Source organism: Populus alba, chromosome 7 (genome assembly GCF_005239225.2).
Source record: "Populus alba chromosome 7, ASM523922v2, whole genome shotgun sequence".
Taxonomy (NCBI): Eukaryota; Viridiplantae; Streptophyta; class Magnoliopsida; order Malpighiales; family Salicaceae; genus Populus; species Populus alba.
The window spans coordinates 9719584-9739824 of record NC_133290.1 but is presented as its reverse complement, the minus strand read 5'-3'; the positions used below and the strand labels follow the sequence as shown (position 1 = coordinate 9739824).

The following is a 20241-nucleotide window of genomic DNA, read 5'->3' as shown; positions in this document are numbered from 1 at the left end:
ACTTCTAATCACAGAGACGGCGGGGCCGTCGTCTTGGATTGGGAGAGGATTACACTCCGTAATGTAGACGAAGACCATCTTGAATCAAAAGCCACAGAATCCTCATCAACTCAAGCATTCTTTCTCCCTGGCAGTGGATAGAAATATCAAAAGAATAAAGAGCAGAGAAAATAGCTTACAGTTAAACCGCTCCTCGTAGGAAATTTTCAGAAATGGATACCAGTTGTATCTCCATATAAGATTTTTCTGTTGTCCTAGTTGTATCTTTTTTTTAGAGTAGATCCAGGAAACTAATAGGCTCGTTACACCGTAAAAAATTTCTTGATTGCCTGGGCTTATGAATCATTTGATGCTACTGTTCCCCGGCGATGGAGACATCTTGCTTAAGGATTTGATTCAGTGTGCAAGCATGTTTTGATTCATGACAAGATAAGCACAGCTATGGATGATCTTAAACACCTTCGCAGAACACTACGGCTAATTAAACTACCTTTTTATTAAACAGGAGGTGGATATGTTCATAACTGATCAACAGCCAACAGAATGGCGTTTAAAGGAAACTATAAGAAAAATGGGAACAGAATGAAAAGCAAGCCATCAATCCAAAGCAGAGAAAAATAAACAGGGTTATTTCATTTTTCTTGGATCGAGAGAAATCTAGAAATTGTTGTCATCCATCATCTTCCCTCCTCTCTATGGCTTCCAGGTAATGGTAGTTTCAGCTATCATTGATGTGACAACATAGGGATCCATGTTGGATGCTGGCCTTCTATCTTCAAAGTAACCTGTCAATTATAACAAAGATATATAAGCTTATGCTCTTAATTTGAAATTGTGAGGTCATGAATCCAAATCAACAGGATATGCTTTACCTTTTCCATCTTTCTCAGTATCACGACCAACACGGACAGATGCTCCCCTGTTTGCAACACCCTGTATGGTTTGGCAAGTGAAAAAGTTACTGAACAGAAAGCCCAACAAAAGGATGGCATGGTTCTATAGTGTGTGAAAGGAAAAAAAAAAAAAGGAAATTAAGGAGCTGAACTCACCCAGGAGAAAGTGTTGATATCAGCAGTCTCATGGCGACCTGTCAGCCTTCTCTCATTGCCCTCTCCGTAGGCAGCTATGTGTTCCTTGTGGCGCAGACCAAGCTTCTCGATGGCCTTCTTGATCACGGCAAACCCTCCATCGTTTCTCATCGACTTGGTGCTGAGGGGAAAAATTAAAGCCAAACCATCAACAAGTGCATTTTCTACATGTTTAAGCTCTAAAGATTCGAAGGTCTATGAGCATGTAGTGAGGTCGTTTAAAAGACTTTGGTTTAGTGCGTTACCTGTAGTTAGTGTGAGCACCAGCACCATTCCAATCACCCTGGACATGGATATGAAAAACAAGTGATTTAATGCACAACGTTCTGAAACAAGCTGACAAAAAAAATAGATTTGTAAGGAAGACAAACCGGGATTGGTTTCGGGTCAAAAGAAACCACAACGCCAGCGATTTCAGCAATTCTCTGTGCGACCAAGCAAAATAAGATGGTGGAAGATTCCATTGAAAAGGACAATATATCGACAAGAATGTCTTTGTAGTTGTGATCCATACCTCAAGAATGTATCGAGCAACCCACACTTCATCACCAGCAGAGATTCCTATGGCTGGACCAACTTGGAACTCCCACTGTCAATTAATCCAACACATGAGCACGAACACTAAATTGGACCAGCAAAACAACAATGGTAATCAAAAGCATACCTGACCAGGCATGACTTCACCATTGATACCACTGATGTTGATGCCAGCATACAAGCATGCCTTGTAGTGGGAGTCAACAATATCACGGCCAAAAGACTTGTCAGCCCCCACTCCACAGTAGTATGGACCCTGAATTGCATGAACACAGAGCTTGTAAAGTGACATTCTGATAATTTATTTTATTAATCATGCTCAGAAGATATCGAAACAGATTCCAAACCTGGGGACCGGGGAAGCCACCGACTGGCCACCCAAGAGGCCAATTGATGTCCTTCTGGAGAAGAGTGTATTCTTGTTCAATTCCATACCTGATCATAGCATACAAGACATTCAGAATTAAGTATCAATGCTATTTGAAATCAAATTTATGGTCAATGCAATAAAAGAAGGCGATCCCAGAATGTTCATGAAACAAAATATAATTGCTACAGATAAATAATTCTCTTTTTTGCAAGCTAATGAATATAATTATTGGTTTCTGGATAGATTTTGAGTCAGTTTACGATGATTGACCTTTGTTGTTTGGGTAGAAAACAGCATTCTAGGTGTGCAAGATTCTTTACATTCTTTTATTACGGTGTAGGAGCAGATTTGCAAGAAGTGAAAGGCATGATCATCTATTATGTTATACATGATCATCAAGATAGTTGAAGGATTTGGTCAAAACCATTGTTGTTTTCTGATGCTAGCTGGTCCTCACATGCCAGGACATGAACAACCAGCTACTAAATTCTATAAAGTCATTATTGTAAGGTGGTAGCTAAGCACTTGATTCTGTCACAGACTCACAGTAGCGGACACCTAACCAGAAGGGTTTTTTTCTTTTCTTTGCAGACATGTCTACTACCACTTGGCAAAGGCAAAGTCCTAAACCAAGAGAGTTTTTTTTTTTCTGAAATTATTATTTTAATAGAAAAACCAAGGTTAGGCAAAAAATTGGAAAGGAAGTCAAGCCTTGGAAAAAAAAACACATCATGCTGACAAAATGTTACCATAGCATAGAGCAATTTCCGAACCTTATTTTATAAAACTCTAAAGCCTAATGTTGACTAATTCATATCAAGTTAAAACAAAGAAAAAAATAAAAAAAAAATTGAAATTTTTTTAAAAGTATTTTTAAAATGTAAAAACAAATAAGCTATAAAAAAATATGCCTATATTCATGTTGGATAAATAATCAAACTTACCCCTTTTTTCAGTTTTACAAAATTATATAATCAAGTCAATGGACTTTTAGCCAAAAAAAAAACCTTTAGACTTGAGGAAAATATTAATGCCAACTAAGCCATGCACACATCCCACCAACTCGAGGTTTAAAAATTCAAACATATTAACCATTGTTATCGATAAAGACAATGACTTTGACCATTTTTAGATTCCAAAGGGCACCATCTATGTCTAGTTGGGATGCGGATGTGCTTGATATACAGAGGCCAGAAAAACGTCACTTTAAAGAAAAGAAAAATAATGGCTTTGGACCCCTTGGAAAGGACAACACCGTAGATCACAACCAAAATTGCCAAAATATTACATGGTATTTGATGGTAAAATAATATTTTTAAAAAAATTATTTTTAATATTAGCATAATAAAACAATCTAAAAATATAAAATATTATATCACTGTGACACAGTAAATGCCATCTAGCATGTGATAACCACAGAACCATATTTTACATACTGTATTATATATATAAAAGCTATTACTTTTCACAGAGGTGTGTCAGGTATGTTTTCTCCTGTGGAATCAGGAAAGGTAATTACCATGGCTCCTCAGCAGCTATAGCAGGGTTGCTAAAGATCTTGGCAGCATTGAACCTCTTGTTTGTTGGAATTGGCTCCCCAGCTGGTGTGTAGGCATCACACATCACCTAAAATTTGGTTCAAACCCAGGAGACATTATATTTCCCCTTCACGGGATTGATTCGAGAAAATTGAATCTAACGGCCAAGAATCAATTACCAAGATGTTGTTTCCTTTTCTAAATGGATCCTTGAATATTGCTTGCGGGCTGATACAGTCAAGATTCAAGAAGTAAGGGGATCAAATTGTTAGATGCAGAGGGAGAAAAAACCTGTTGATCGAACCCACTTATTTCAAGAAAAATACTCAGCAAGATCTACCATTACTCGTCGAGAAATCATAGCATGGCCACTGATCAAGATCGAAAGCAAAGTGATACGCAAATTAAGAGTGATGAAAGATTGGTACATACTACAAAATGACCTCACTGTCTTCGCCAGGGGCCTGGCCTGTGCTAGAACCATCATAGTTCCACTTGGGAAGTTTGGCAGGGTCGGTCACCGGACCTGGCAGAGTCTGTTAAATACATAACAAAACTGAAGGTAAAACACTGGCCCCAGGTGATCAAGAACTCCAAAAAAGAAAGAAAATAAACCCCACCCTTGCTTTGCTCCTCAAGTCCATTCCAGATCCACCAATCCTACACCCACAGAAAAAAAAAGTGTTAACATGAGTGAAACAACTTGGTGATCATGATCGTAAACTAAAGAGGGGAAAAAAGAGAGTACCATATGTATTCAGCAATGATCTTTTCAGTAGTATCAGAGAGATTGATGTTGATGAGATCATTAAGGAGAGACATGGTTGCTACTCTGAAGAGCGTGGAGAGTGGCAATAGTCAAATAATCAAGAGGAGAGGAGAGGAGAGGAGAGGGGGGGAGAAACTAGAAAGGAAGGCGTGGTGGGGGTTGTTAAGGAGAGGAGATTTTCCAAGTCAATGCCACCTTATTAAATTTTCCAACAAACAGGGAGGGTAAAACATGAATTCAGGGAAAGTTCTAGGAAGGAAGAATATTCAACACAAACATTGCATCCCCAAAGTCAAGGAGTACCGATCATGTTTATGAAATTTGTGGTTAAAAAATATTTTTATAAAAAAATTAATTTTTTAATTTTAATTTTTTAATAATATTAAATCATTTTAATGTGTGTGTGTAAAATGAACTTCCACTTTCCATGATTTTCATGTGTAATTTGGTACTTTTGTTTCATCACCAACTTTTTTTTAACCCTAAACCTAATAAAATAAAATTGGAACTTAGCAATTATGTATTTGTCTATTAATTTTGCCATCATGATGACGTCTTACATACATGATTCTATTTTCTATCGATAATAACACCAATCCGAAATAGGAAATGTGCCTCATATTAAGTATAATCCGAATCTTAATTTCTAATAACTAACATGTACCTTGATTTTGATAGAGTAATGTTGAACAAAGAAACTTTTTATACAAACATATATAATCCATAATTATATAATTATAAAAGAATGGATTTTGTATTTTTATTTGATAAAAATATAAATTATTTATCTGTAAATTCAAAATATTCTATCTTTTTTTAAAAATAAACATGTTGTCTTACCTTGAAATAATTATACCCCAATAGACTTAAAAGAATTTTTTTAAAATTATATATCTAACTATTATATTGGTTTGCGCTTCACAACGAGTTAATATCAATTTGTTTTTCAAATGTCAAAAAAATATTAAGAGTATAGAAAATATTTTAAGCGTTTTGGGTTTAGCGGTCATGCGAAGCAAGTATAAAGAAACTAGTTTCATATAAACTAGTTCATTTGCCTGCATTTCATCGCGGGCAAGACGATGTTATAAAAACATAAAAAAACAATGTTTTTAAAAACAAAACAAAAGGTTATTAATAGTGCGGAGATTTTTTTTTTTGCAATGCTATAAACTTGAGCAAGACAATAAATCTTTAAGAGCTAACTCGATGTGAATTAATGTATTTAATAGGTTTAAAGGAAACCTAGATGACTTTATATATATATATATATATATATATATATTATATATATAAAATAAATGTTAAATGATAAAATAAAAAAAACATAAGGCAAAAAAAAAAAAAAAAAATCGAGCCATGTAAACTTTTCAAACCAGTAATCAGGATATTAAACCAAAAATACCATACATGAAAAGACAGTGAAACTCAATTCCCTAAAAATATAATATTGAATGATGAGTAATCACTATTATTATTATTATTATTATTATTATTATTATTAGTATCATTACTAATATTGCCACTATCATTATAACTATCACCGTTATTACTATTATCAATAAGTAATATCATAATTATTATAAGTATTATTATCACGATCACTATCAGTATTATTGTTATTATCATCGTTATTATTATTATTGCTTATACTATTGTTATAACTATTATCACCGCTACAATAACTAATATTATCATTATTTTTATTCTTTTCACTATCATTATTATTATTACTACTTATAATAATTATGATATTACTTATTGATAATAATAGTAATGATGAAACTATAAAAGGAATAAAAACAAAATAAGAAATTAAAAGAATGGGGACTAAAATTAAAAAAAAAAAAACAAAACATATGAGAAATTGTAATTGAAGGACAAAATTGAAAAAAAAAAAAAACAAAACTTCTATAAAAGGAACAAGGACAAAATAAAAATAAAAATAAAAAATAAGAACTGAAATTGAAAAACAACAAATAAAAAAGATAATTGTGCACTTTAGTAGTCAGGAGAGAGAAAATAAAGAAAGAAAAAAAATCGATTATCGGTGACAATCCAACCATTATCAGCCTACATGTGCCACACCATGTGGAAGAGAGCACACATGCGCATCTAGAAAGATGACAGATAGCCAGATTTGATCACCGAGCAGCATCACACACGCCAATGCATGTGGAACACAAGCTAGCAGCTTTTGGATTAAACAATTAAAAAAAACAAAAATACCAAAACACCCCCAAGAACCTTTTAATTACACAAAATACTCATGTGAAAAATATTAAAATACCCTTAAAGGCATAGCTTCTTTTTGTCCTTTCTAAGTTAAAAGTGTTATTTTACTGTACATGGAAAGCGGAAAAACCTGAAACACCCTTGTTTAGCAGCCCAACTTGTTTTTGATCTTGAGGGCAAAGAAGTATTTTTACTGTTACAAAGATTGTGAAAAGTCAAGAAAGCCTTTGGTCAACGGTTTAAAATTCTGTTGACTCTAGGGGTAAAAAAATATTTTTACTATGTTAAAAAATTTAAAAAGACGCATACCATCCTAAACAATCTTTTAATTACCACTGAGCTAGAGGAAAAGACCAAAAAACCCTAGACCAAAGGCTTAAATTTAATCAATTCAAAGGTAAAAGGGTAATTTTATTATAACAATCCACAATAATATGCAAGCTCAAATTACATTACCATTAGTATTATCAAAATGATTTCGACGAGACAAATCCAATGATATCAAGAAAAGTCACAAACTATAACTAGAGCGGGTCACATTTGCCACTAAAGGCAAATGGGCCACTCGCCATCTTTAGACAGCAAGTGTGACACACTCTAATCATCGTTGGTAACCTTTCTTGATGTCATTGAATTTATCTCCTCGAGATTTTTTTTATTATACCAGTAATGTTATAATCAGAGTTTCGGTGAGCCTACAAAGTCTATTTCTTTATTTCTTTGTTTTCTCGCTCCTATCTTTTCATTGTAATTTGTGAAGCCCTTCTCATAATTTATTTGAAATGTCATGTTTCTGAATAACGACAAGTTTAAATGTCATGTTTCTCCATGTATAAAATATAATATTTCACCAATTCTTTTTCATTAATAAAAAAATAAACACAATGACTAATTACATTGTCTTCACTATAACATAGGCATAAACTAAACCCTTTATTTATTTATTTTGTTATTGATGTGTTATTTGATATTATAGGAGAAATTACAAAAGAACCCATTAAAAGAAAAAATACATGGATGCTAAAATGCAATGGATAGGTCACCAATGATAATTAAAGTGGGTCATACTTGCTGCCAAAGGCAAGTGAGCCACTTGTTATCTTTGTACGACAAATATGACACTCTCTAATTATCGTTGGTAATCTTTCTTAATGGTATTGAATTCATTTTCTCAAGATTGTTTTGATGGTATTGGTGGTGTTATAATTAGAGTTTTGGTGAGCTTGCAGAGTCTGTTTCTTTATTTCTTTGTTTTTTCTCTCCTTTCTTCTCATCATGATTTGTGAAGCTCATTTCATAATCTATTTAAAATGTTGCGTTTCTGAATAGAGACAAGTTTGAAGATCATGTTTTTCGATTGTGAAATGTACAAAATATATTTCACCAATTCTCTTACAAGGGAAATCATCAAGAAACAAATCATGATATGGACAAAATATAGTATTTGATCAATTCTCTTAGGGAACTCATCGAGAAAAAAATACATGGATACTCAATCATATATTTAATATGGACATTATCATTGGAATAATGTCACCCATTCTTTTTGAAATCTCATTACATACCTTGGTCACTCCTATCAAAGTTAGTTACTCCTACACATTTAATTTTTTTTGTTTTTATGATAACTTAAGATTAGAATAAGAAAAAACTATTGAAAAAGAATAAATGTTGACTCAAGTGATAAAATACACTTGCAAGTTCTCAAAAAATTTGGACTGCTATATCATACATGTAGTTAGAAGTATAAAGTCAAGAAATTTTGGTATTTAAAAAATAATTAATAATATTTTATTAGTTATTTCTTGAAATTGATTTTAAAAAATAAATAGATACAACAAAAAAATCCTAAGTAAATATATTTTTATCACTTCAATGATTATAGATTTTATTTTCTCTAACCTTCTTCATCCATCTCTTTCATCAAAATAACCCTCACATCAAAATAATCCTCGCATGTAACTAATTAAATATCATTAATTACTCTATAGAAACCATTAAATATCAGGGCTAACTAGCAAATTAAAAATCAACGATAATAACCAATTGGGACTTCAAGGATGAAAGGGCAAACAAGAATGAAACTCCTTTTCAAAGTACGTAATTCAATGACAATATAACTATCAAGGAATCAATTCAATCTAAAATCTTGAGATGTTAAATGAGATCTTAAGATATTATTTATATTATTTTCTCACATAATCTCTCAAGTGAAAACCCTTTAAACTTGAAATTTACACAAACTCACATTACCTTATACTTAATTTTTATCAAATAAATAAGATGATAATATTCAAACTCTTAATTGCTTGATAATATTAAAGAAACAATTTAATTAAAAAACATAAGTTTTTTTGGTAACATCTCAAGATATAATTTATATTATTATGTAAATGTAGCATTATAGAATAAAACAATACTTGTCAATTACTGTAAGAGAGAATCACTTCCATTTCAAAAACATTATGGAAGCCGATCTCTCCTTTCTAACATGATACAAGTCTCTCTTTGGAGAGTAGCGTAAAATTAATCAATTTACAAAGAAACATATCATGGGAAGGCGAAAACTAGGAATTGTGAAACCATTACTTTGATGCCTTGTGTTCGTGTCCTTCGGCTTGGCTAGCAGCTGATGACATTGTGCGCAAACGACGGGCAATTTCAGTGAAAGAAGGCCTAACAGCAGGATTAGGGGCCCAACAATGCTCCATCAACCTTCTCCATTCAGAATCACAATAACTTGGAATTGTTGGTCTCAACGTGTTGTTTACAATTCCTCCTACACGCAAGGATAAATATTCACACTTGTAGACAGCACAGAGTATAAATGCAACTGACATCAATAGTACACCAACAGGTCAGAGGAGCAGATTTAATGTGCAATTGATGCAGATAATGTGCATAATATTCCAAGTTCCAGAGGTTAGATTGTGCCTAGAAGTAAAATTTACCCATTCGCATGGAACTATTCCAAGTCTAGATACCATCACATAACAAAACCCCATTCAAGATCCCCAGATAGCCCAGTTTTAGTACATGAGACACAAGTCTATAACAGAACAATATCAGACCCAGTGACTTGATTTTTCAAGCAAGTTTTCATTTTCATCACCTCTTGATCATTTAAAGTATCTCAGCATTATTTCCTCGTATTTATACGTATCGTATATGTGCATTCACGCAGTGAGAATAAATCCATATGAATAAAAAGACTAAATTCAAATTTGTATTTTAGTAGATGTCCACTGGCATTTTTGGTAACACACGCGTGCATGCACAAACAAAAGAAAAGGAGTACAGAAACCATACCTATAATTGCACCATAGTGCATGTTGGCATATGGCTCCTCACCGGTCAGAATTTCCCACAAGACAATTGCAAAAGAGAACACATCAACCTGAGATCTATTAAAGATTAGTAACTGATCTTAAGGGACATTAAACAACAAGGACTACAGATGATGGAGAAAGGAAAGAATGAAGAGATAAATTTCTGCATAAACCAAGTTCCGTATATGTCAACTAAAAGGTAATAAAGGCAGGACAAAATTTTAAAGCTTAAACCAGCTTGGCAACTTATCACAAACTAGAAGAAACAGAAAGTAGAGATTCAGATAAAGTTTTCAACCACCAAATGCCATCGAAGATTTTGAAACTTCCATCATGTCAGCAACAAACTTAACCGAGGTCTGAATGGAACAAAAATCTAAATCTGTACAATTCTATAAAATTACACTCTTCTCATGCCATTGACAAGAGTAATTTCAGGAGTGAAACGTTTACCTTTTCTGAGACCTTATTACTGCTTCCGTTTAGCAGCTCAGGGGCCATCCATGGTAGAGTTCCGCTTACACCTCCAGAAACCAAAGTATTTCGCTTGATTTTTGACAGGCCAAAATCACCAACCTGAGCCATCCATTCATAAGAAACTGTATAGAAAGTACACAATCATTGATGCAATTGGCTTGTTCTTCATACAACTAGAATTTACCTTGCAGATTGGTCTCTGGGGATCTTTCAAGTTCACAAGCAAGTTGTCACATTTCAAATCAAAATGCACAATATTCTTTGAATGCAGATATTCCATTCCAAACGCTGCATCCATAGCTATGAGAAGTCTCTTGTGACGGTCTAGATACCTGCAAGATAAGATTTGGAAAAATAAGGAACAGGAGAACACAACACAATTGACTGTCTGTGTATGAAATTCCAAACTAGTTGGAACTTAGCCAAACTGAAATTCAAAGAGCTGCAAAAGTGCACAACTTACCTATCTTTGCGAAGTAAAACACTTCTAAGAGAACCATCAACCATGTACTCTGTCACAGCAGCTAATGTCCCCCCATGTCCATCTTGAACCACGCCATAAAATGCTACAACATTTGGATGGTGGAGCTTTGAAAGGATGTCAGCTTCCCGCCAAAACTCTAAGGTCTGGTGATGCCAGTGAAAATAGATTATATAACATTGCGTTAAGAAAAGGATATGACAAGAAAAGGAAACTGGAAGCTGATCCTGGCCAATGTACATCTTGCAGAAAACTAAAAACATACGTCTCCAATGATGGCTATAGCACAAAATAGCATATAATTATTATGGCATGTGTCCACGTAGTGTGGGGGCATCAAGACAAGGAGTCCTCATTTAGTTATTTGGTTTAGGATTACCACGTAGACTGATCTTATATGAAATTCTAAGATAAGAAACTAATTATAGCTAGGAAAGATATTAGCACCCCTAATGCATATTATCTGAGATAAGCGGCATTACATGATCTAGATGTAGCTTAAATGTATTGATGGATTCCTAACTGATGGTCCGTCTATAATTTAAAATAAAGATTTATTCTCATGAATAAATCTGGCGTTTTGATTAAATTATGGGCTCGTATGTCTAAATAACTTATCGTGGAAAGAATCTACGTGTCCTGACAAGGTTCACCTATCCTTGAAGGCGAAAGAGTTTTCCACAACTTGTTTATTGTGGTGAAAAAATATTCTCGATTAAATTTAGTGAATACCCGAAATAATTATGAGAATTTTCTAGTCAATTTCTAGTATTTAAATGACAACCTATTTGTAGGTCTAATGTTTACACTAGAATGTTAACCATTAATTCTCATGAATTAATATTTTAGAAGTAATTGAAATATTGGTCAAGTTATCATGAATTCAATAAACTGGTTATTAAATTTAAAAGTGCATGCAACGATATTTTTTGAATTTTTGTGTATATATAAAAAAATGTTAAATCATACCTTATGTTTATATATATATATATATATATATATATATATATATATAAAGAAAAGTATATTTTTTTATCTTTTAAGAGACTTGGCCGAATGCACACCAAATAAAATACATTTTTATATTTTTGAAATGAGAAAGTTTTTTATATAAATTTTGGAAATTTTTGAGATTTCGACAAAAAACATGTATTTTAATATTATGTCAACATCTCACAGTGTAAGTCTACGACCCCGATATTAAATAAAATTGTTGAAACAAGTAAAGCGAGGGACCCACAAATAATTTTAAATTGATTCTTGAAATTTTTTAAATTTTAGGAATTTATTTTAGGTATGTTTGGCAAAAAAACCATTTTTATTTAAAACAAAATTGTCAAAATAAACCTAAGAGTGTGTTTGTTGAACAACACCCATTAGGCCAAAAATGCCTTGACAAAAAAGTAATCAACCAAACAAAGCCTAGGTACCTAACCCAAAACAAAACCAATCAAGTTGACTTGAAAATACTAGTTCAACCCTGAATCGAACCGAAAACCATGGTTTGACTCAAAACCCTTGGTTCGATCTAAACCGAACCAAAGACCACTGGTTTGACTCGAAAAACAAACCAAAACAAATCAGACTTAAAAAAAAAAAAACCAAAAAAACTCAAAAATTATTTGTCAAAACGGATCAAAACCAGAGAAAATGAAGAGCATGAAGAACATCGATGAACAAACCAAACCCAACAACACAAATCTCAATCCAGACAAGTTTCAAGCAATCAAAGGTAATGTTTTGTCCGCAATTATGCATGGACCAAGAATCAAGCATCCATTCACTTCGATTATCAAAGAATCAACACGATTTTGTCAAAATGAGTTTCGGTTCAAAACTGAAATCCTATGATTAAAAATCCATGAAAAAAACCATAGATTATTGATTAACAAGTCATACAAACATGCAGAAACCAAAATTGAATCAAAATGAAACCTAAAACTAGTACTCAAGACAATGTTCTTCGGATGGACGTGAAGAACATTGAACAACAAAAACCCAGAAATGCCCTTTTGAAGCTTTAAACTTCTAGTTTTTGACCTTAACAAACCACATTGCCATATTCATAACGTTTTAATCAAAACAAACAACAAAAAACCACAAATCATGGAAAACATACATGAAATTCCTAAAACCAAAACTACATCTCTATTGACAGCCAACCAATGCATTAAATTTACATCCAAAACTAACTCTTTGGGACAAAAGTCAAGCTCAAGAACCAAGGACATGAACTAACAATTCAGAAATAGGCATCACACAACCACTGCTACTTTTTGCAGATTACAAAAATCATTTTATCTCAGCAAAAACAACATCCAAACATTTCATAAACATCCAAAAACATTAACAATTAACTCAAACCAAAATCATGCAAAAAAAACTACATTTTCATATGTTAAAAAAATCCAAACTTAACACCATGGACACCAAAATAAGCCTAAAATGTCATTAAACATTAAGAAAGCATGAATGGGCAAGCCACATGGACTCCACCCTTTAAACTTCCAGTTTTTACATGGTTATACCTTCTCCAAGCTTGCTTACTATACGTTGTTGTTTTTCCTTCTCTTTTCCTTCATTCTTTCCCTTTCACCTCTCTCTTCAAAGCTTGTTAGACCTTTTATGTTAAACTCTTGGACCTTCATAATAAAGTCTATTGACAGAGTATTTCCCCAAGTTTTTCTTTTCTTTTTTTTCTACCCCTTTTCCTTCTTTGTTTTTCATATTTTCAGTAGATATTTATAGGTTTTTTCTAGGATTTTTTTGGTGGATTCAATCAAAGATTGATCAAAGCTTAGCCCTTTGATCAAAATGAGAGGGCTTTAGACAAAAGTTAACAATTGGAAACTCTTGTACTAGGCTTTTTTTGCAATGGTGGTTTTTGTTCTCGGTGGTTTTGCTAGACTTAGAGGGCAAAGAGCTATTTCTGGCCTTTTTGATCTTAAGAGTGAGGTTCTAAAACCCTTGATAAGAATCCTCTAAGAGGCTTTCAAGAGTGAACAAATGAAAAAAATGGTTAGTTTTTGAAAATTGGATGTCACTGAAGGCTGATTGGGTTGACCACTTTTGAGGCTTCACCGAAGCAACTCCGATGTAAATGTCATCAGAAACCACCTAAAGTTGGTAGAGAAGGTGCACACATTTCATTTGGATTTAATCTTGCTCAATTTGGAGGTTTGTAACTTTAAATTCATTCGTTCAAATGTGTCAACTCAGAATCTGAAAATGCAGGGAAAGCTGATCGGGGACAAGATATTGGAGACTTCTAAGGAAAAATTGGGGTGTAAACATCCAATTTCATGAGCATAGGGTTGTAAAGGGGGTATTTCTCAGTTGAATGGTGGTGGTTACAGTCCCTAAGATGGTAAGAGATGCTACATTCATTCGCCCGAACATCCAAAATTGCCAAGGAAAGAGATGAACAGTGGGTGAATGACATGTCGTCTAGTTTAAACCCTAAAAATTAGGGTTTTTTTAATTTGAAATTTGACCAATTTTAATTTGGTCCGTACTCTTCCAATTCTTTTTAATTACACTCATAATTGTCTCTCAACTTTTAATTGCATGCAATTGTGCCCCTATCAAATTCAAATATCAGCTCCAAAGTTCAGCGCCTTTTACAAACGTGTCCTTGGTTTTCAATTTGTTCAATTTCATTTTTAATTGACAGCCAAAATTTCAATTCCTTTCAATTTGGCCCCTGATTTGACCAATATCTACCCCTGAAATTGCGTGCAACTTACAAGCCGGTCCTTGGTCTTGGGAATCTGTAATTAAGTCCTTAACTGGCCTCCAAACTTTAATGTTTTAACAATTAAGCCTCTGATTTGACCAATTAAACCTTCCCAAGTCTAATTTCAATTTCCAAACTTCAATTTCTTCCAATTAATACCTAAATTGACTCCAAAAACTGATTTTCCTTGCAATCAAGTCCTCAATAAAATTAATCAAGCCTTCCATAATTCTTATTGAGTCCTTAACCATCCAAACTTGTATTTATTTACCATAAATAAAAATATTTTCACCAATGAGGCCTTTTGTCAGTCAGAATTGAGTTGTCAATTTTGTCAATCTTATATATTTTGGTCTGTAACTTTTCCACTTGTCATCTTGGTCCTTTACCACCAACTTAGGTAATCTTATAGGCTTTCTTCTTGTATTATTTTTTTTTTTTGTTCAAAAGTGGGTAACAACAATTATTTTTAGGGAAAAAAAATGGAAATGCATATCAGGAGTTGTGCAATAGTTACCAGTCTCTTGTGCTCTGATGATCGTTCAGTAAAACCCATCTTTTTTAGCATCTTAATGGCAACATCCGTTCCCCTCCATTTTCCGTGATACACAATGCCAAAAGTGCCAGAACCCAACTCTTTCTGCTCTTCAAGATCTTCATTTTTTATGATCTGTTAAATCACCCAGAAAAGGGTAAAACAGAATTTAGCAGATTTTATTCTGAAGTAAATAGTAAATTGAACTAATTTTAAAGTAGAAGATGGAAGAGCATAAGCATGCAAGAGGAATAAAATGCATCCATAAGTTCCTACTAGGTCATCATATTTGTATCACAGTCACAGAAGCACAAAGGAGAAAAAGAAAACTAGTTAGGAAGCATATTGTGGTCTATCTCCAGGTTTGGTTTCTTTTCATATGTATTACCAATTGAAATTTGAGTCAATTAATATTTTAGGCATGGCACAAGTAAATTACTTTGAACACTAAAAACAGGACAGGTTACATCATAATTCAGATGAGTAAATATATCTAGGATAGATACCTGCAAGGTATTGATATCAAAATCTCCCAGAGAAGGATCACAAGGAGGAATGCCATCATTCGTGTTATCCAACTTCCCATCCTATATGCATTAGAGTGAAGTTTAGCTGGCATGGTAGGAAATGAGCTCTCAAATCAAATTAAAATTGAGAAGAGACACCTCATACTGTGACTCTGGCGACTGTAGGTTCTCCATCATAGCCTCAAACTGCATACTTTCAGTGTCCTTCATTTGGGAATGATCAAAATCGGACATCATTGTAGAATCAGCTACTACCATTCCAGGTAAATTATTTTGATTGTCTTGGCCAAAATTAATTTGAGAATAGTCATGACCCACTGAATCTCTACCGGCTGCTAAAGGTGTGAAATGATAAGATTTATGATCTTCTACATTTGTTAGAACAGACGGAGTAGTAAGGTGATCTTGGTCAATAATAGACACATCTTTTTTGACAAACCCCTCCTTTGCCAACTTCTGAAAATAAGACCAGTGCTTAGGCTCATGAGTTTCCATGTTCACACTCGCACCAGCTCCATCATTATGTATTGGACTAACAGCAAAAGCATCCTTGGTAAATATCCCTTTTGAGAATATTTCAGAAAGGAAATCACAAGGGAATCTGTCGTTAATATCTATTTGGATTTCTGCCTGCTTGGTTGACGAAACACCAACAGAAGGTATTCCTTCAACATCTTTAGTTGAGCTCTCTGTCCAAAAAAATGGCTGAGAATGCTCCAGATTGTCCTTATCAGAGACATCCCTGCTTTTTATCTCATCTTGTTCATCTGGAAGATCAGCTGCAGGATCCTTATGCCGCACAACAGAAGTTACTTGGCACAAAGCTGGATGTCCAGATCCCATTTCTCCCTTTTCATCAACCAGGGGCTTCCTTTGATTACCTGTGGTAATATCTGTCTCAAAGTCAGAGACTCCATCATCCATGATTTGAGAGTCTGTACATGATGGTTTTTCAGTTGAAATACAGTGTTCAGTATGGGCAGCCAGATTACTCTCATGGAAATTTTCCACAGATTTTGTAATTGGGTTGTTCTCAGTGACGTCAGAACATGAATGAGTAATGAGCAACTGAATGCCAAGTGAATCGTCAGACTTTGAGAATCTATTCAGCAACTCTGCTTGCCCCCGGGGTATTCTCTCTGAATAATAAGCCCTCTGAGGTATAGACAGCTCAAGATAGCTCAAGTCAATTGGATTAGAAGCGGAATCAGCATTTCCTGGACCAGAAGCACCACTGGTTGCAGAGTGTTGATCATCTTCCCAAGATTTAGGTGCCTGCACTTGATTCACATCATCAGCATAAGAAGAAACCTTCTTCGGTTCTTGGTGTTTTCCCCCATGTTTTGAGGGCACAGTACGTATATCTCCTTCTGGAACAACAGCTGTTGCTAGTACTTCATCAACTGGAGCAGGGTAAACTTTCTCTATTGGATGAGTTTTTCCTGGGTCAATCTCTTGCTGAATTGAACCAGCAGGTCTTGGCTTCACCTCCTTTACAGATATCTGTGAATTCTTTACCTGAAAGCTATTATATTGCTGTCCCTCATACAAATCTGCTTCTTCACTCATGAGCCCATGAAGTTGTCTTGCATATGGGATTTCTCCAAAGGAGGAGTAGTTAGATGAGTGACGGTGATAGTGCAATGGAAACTGCTTGGTGTCTCTAGGATCCATCATCTGGCCATGATAAAGCTGTGGATAGGTCTCATAGGCATTGGAAGAACTTTGAAGAGTAGGTTGAGAAGACTGGTAAATGTCAGTCAAAGGTGAAGCGCTGAGCCCAACATAAGTAGTTGCAACACTAATTGTCTCTCTGTCTGTGTTTGATCTATCTAACTCATCTAAGTTATTTCCTGAAGAGCTTGCTAAACCATGCAGGACCAATTCTCTTCTGGTTCCCACATCCATGCCATTGACAGCAACTATGTACTGAACCTCAGAACCAACCCCTCCAATGCCCAGACCAAATTGATCATCTTCCAAATCACTCATTGAGAAGAGAAACATTCTGAGTTTTTGTGATCCTTCTCTATCTTCAACTCCACTCCACTCATCCATCATATTTAGCAGATCCTCGTCACATGAAACAGAAACCAAGGCATCAAGATCTTCTCCAGGAAGCTGATACTTTATCACAAGAGCTTGGCTATATATTGCTAAAGTTTTCTGCTTAAACTCATGCCAAGAAATGTCCCTTGCTATGCGCATGATGCGTGTTTGACCTCCAACATACCTCAGTTTTCCATCACTCGGACGGGGTAGGATTTTACCACCAAAGCTGCAGAGAACTTTCATTTTCCCAGAGTAGCTATCGCAGACTCCAGAGGAGGAAGCATAGCCATGTAGCAGCACTCCACGACTTTCATAAACTGAAGTTCTTGGTGCCGACTGAAATGACCCATAGTTGCTTCTATCATCATGTAAAGACGAGTTCGTCCTCTCAAATTCTTTTTGAACTCTCTCTGCTATAGTTAACATCGAAATTTCTGATCCACTTTCAGACCCTGTATGACTAATGCCTAAAATGCCTTTTAATTCCAGATAACCAGTAGCATAATTAGGATCACCAACAGCATTTTGAATGAGAGGCTTCTTAGGATTAACTCGATCACGCATAAATTCAAGAGCAAACTCCTCACCTGTCTGAATGGAATAGTTAAGTACAGGTTTAACTTCTGGTGGTGGTACATTTAGGTCAGCAAGTCTCATATTGGAATTTCTGCTGCTTGCAGGGTCTGGTGTATATGCCTGAGAAGCAGGCTGGGATCTCTCATGTCTGGGATCCCCAGAATTGCATTGATATTGTTTATATATCTCTGACTCTTCCATCACATCATCTTTTAAACGCATGAAAACAACACAAAACACACTCACGCAAACAGTCCATCAACTAGATACCAAATTTCGCTCGCAACAAAATTTCCTGACAAAGAATGGTAAAAATGCTCAAACGCGTCAACAACCCTCAAAGAAATTAAGAAAAAGGATACATTGCAAATAATTGACCAGAAATCCACACAGCAAAGAAAACAAAAAAAGCTAGTCAATTTACAAGCTGGGATTCATTAAGACATAATATTACCAAATTTTGGAGAATCCAACTGAACTTCAAGACTCAAAATTCAACTACCACCTACTAAAGCTAAAAGCTACACGAACTTAGAGTAATGATATGATATCTCACCGTGAATTAACTATCCAAATCCTTAACACAAAACAAGAATCTAATTTATCATAGAATAGCTAAAAATCTAACCAATAAAAAATATTTCAATTAATTCATAAAAAACCCCCCAAAAAAATTATTTCTCTCAGCTTGCTTGAGAACATAAATACCTGAAATATGAGGAGAAAGGCTATCTTATCTGCCTCAAAGGTTTGGTTTTTGCTTCAAGAACCGAGTAAAGGATCTATATCTGTAAGCTCAAATAACAACAACAAAGCAAATACATTTCTCCTTTTCCTCTCATTTTCTCTCATTGGGTTTTTGAATTTTTTTTGCTAAAAATTTGAACTTTTTGGACGACATAAAGTGAGTTCTTTTTGCAGATAAATTCTATAAAGTATGCCGAGAAGGTGTGTGGTATTACAGTAGATATGTTTTTTTTAATGTTTTTTAAAAGTAATTTTTATTTTAAAATTTATTAAAATAGTTTTAAATTTTTTTTATTTTTTATATTAATGTATTAAAATTATAAAAAAATTAAATTTAATATTTTTTTCATATTAAATATATTTTTAAAACACACTCATCTATCTAAATAGTATACAAAGAGCAGCAAAGTGCTTGAAATTATGTTTTCTTAGTTTATTTACTTAAAATGCCACAGGTGTTTTGGTTTGACTAAAGTAACTGTTACGTTTTTAATATTTTTTTTTGGTGGCATGATCTAGTGTTCCTCACAGATGATGGCTTACTTACGCTCTGTTTGATTGGACAATTTGATTTGTGCTTTGCATGATTGATGGTGGAGATTGGAAAAATAGAGTTGATCAATTTAGTGGATGATGTCCATTTAAGATTTTTTTAAAAAAACCTATATTTTTATAATTTGTTTAGTAATGTAGTTACGATTATTTTTTAAAATATTTTTTATTTAAAAATACATTAAAATAATATTTTTTATTTTTAAAAAATTATTTTTAATATTAATACATCAAAATAACATGAAAATATTAAAAATATATTAATTTAAATTAAAGAAAAAAATAAAAAATATTTTAAATATTTTTTAAATACAAAAAATAAAAAAAGCTTTATTAATAAGTGTTATTGATTGATAAAATATATGTATATAATTATGTTAAGAAAAGGTTATATAACTTTGGTTCAGGATTTGTTTTTCACTATTATTTACACAATAAAATAACGGTGATACCTTTTAAGTGTAAAAAACCATTAAACTTGCAAAGGGGGCTTTTTATATTTTTATTTTTCTGAACAGTCAAGTAACGAATGGTTTCCAAAATCATGCGTCCACGACCGCGTTTGGAGAGACGTGCTGTCCCTTTTGTATTGGTGGGGCATGTGTGCATGAAAAAGGCATGGTTAGGCTTTGGTAAAAAACATTTCTCTTTATTTATTTTTTTTAATCTAGAAATTCACGTGAATCCTTTCA

At 33.8% G+C, this 20241-nt stretch overlaps 2 protein-coding genes across 2 annotated transcripts; both read right to left on the bottom strand.

The window, feature by feature from the left end:
- Positions 1-478: 478 nt before the first annotated feature.
- LOC118049724 (glutamine synthetase cytosolic isozyme 1-1) lies at positions 479-4555 on the bottom strand. The gene is made up of 13 exons (XM_035059808.2): positions 4282-4555; positions 4154-4193; positions 3966-4069; positions 3713-3761; positions 3515-3621; positions 1973-2060; positions 1753-1881; positions 1603-1677; positions 1460-1513; positions 1334-1371; positions 1050-1209; positions 873-933; positions 479-785 (listed from the first exon to the last, which is right to left on the bottom strand). The coding sequence occupies exons 1-13, from the start codon at positions 4353-4355 to the stop codon at positions 694-696; spliced, it is 1071 nt and encodes a 356-aa protein (XP_034915699.1). The 5' UTR covers positions 4356-4555; the 3' UTR covers positions 479-693.
- A 4358-nt stretch (positions 4556-8913) lies between these two features.
- Positions 8914-19188, bottom strand: LOC118049723 (uncharacterized). Its single transcript, XM_035059807.2, has 9 exons — positions 18959-19188; positions 15761-18545; positions 15602-15682; positions 15078-15230; positions 10807-10970; positions 10528-10675; positions 10320-10442; positions 9847-9934; positions 8914-9316 (listed from the first exon to the last, which is right to left on the bottom strand). The coding sequence occupies exons 2-9, from the start codon at positions 18470-18472 to the stop codon at positions 9123-9125; spliced, it is 3663 nt and encodes a 1220-aa protein (XP_034915698.1). The 5' UTR covers positions 18473-18545; positions 18959-19188; the 3' UTR covers positions 8914-9122.
- Positions 19189-20241: the final 1053 nt, after the last annotated feature.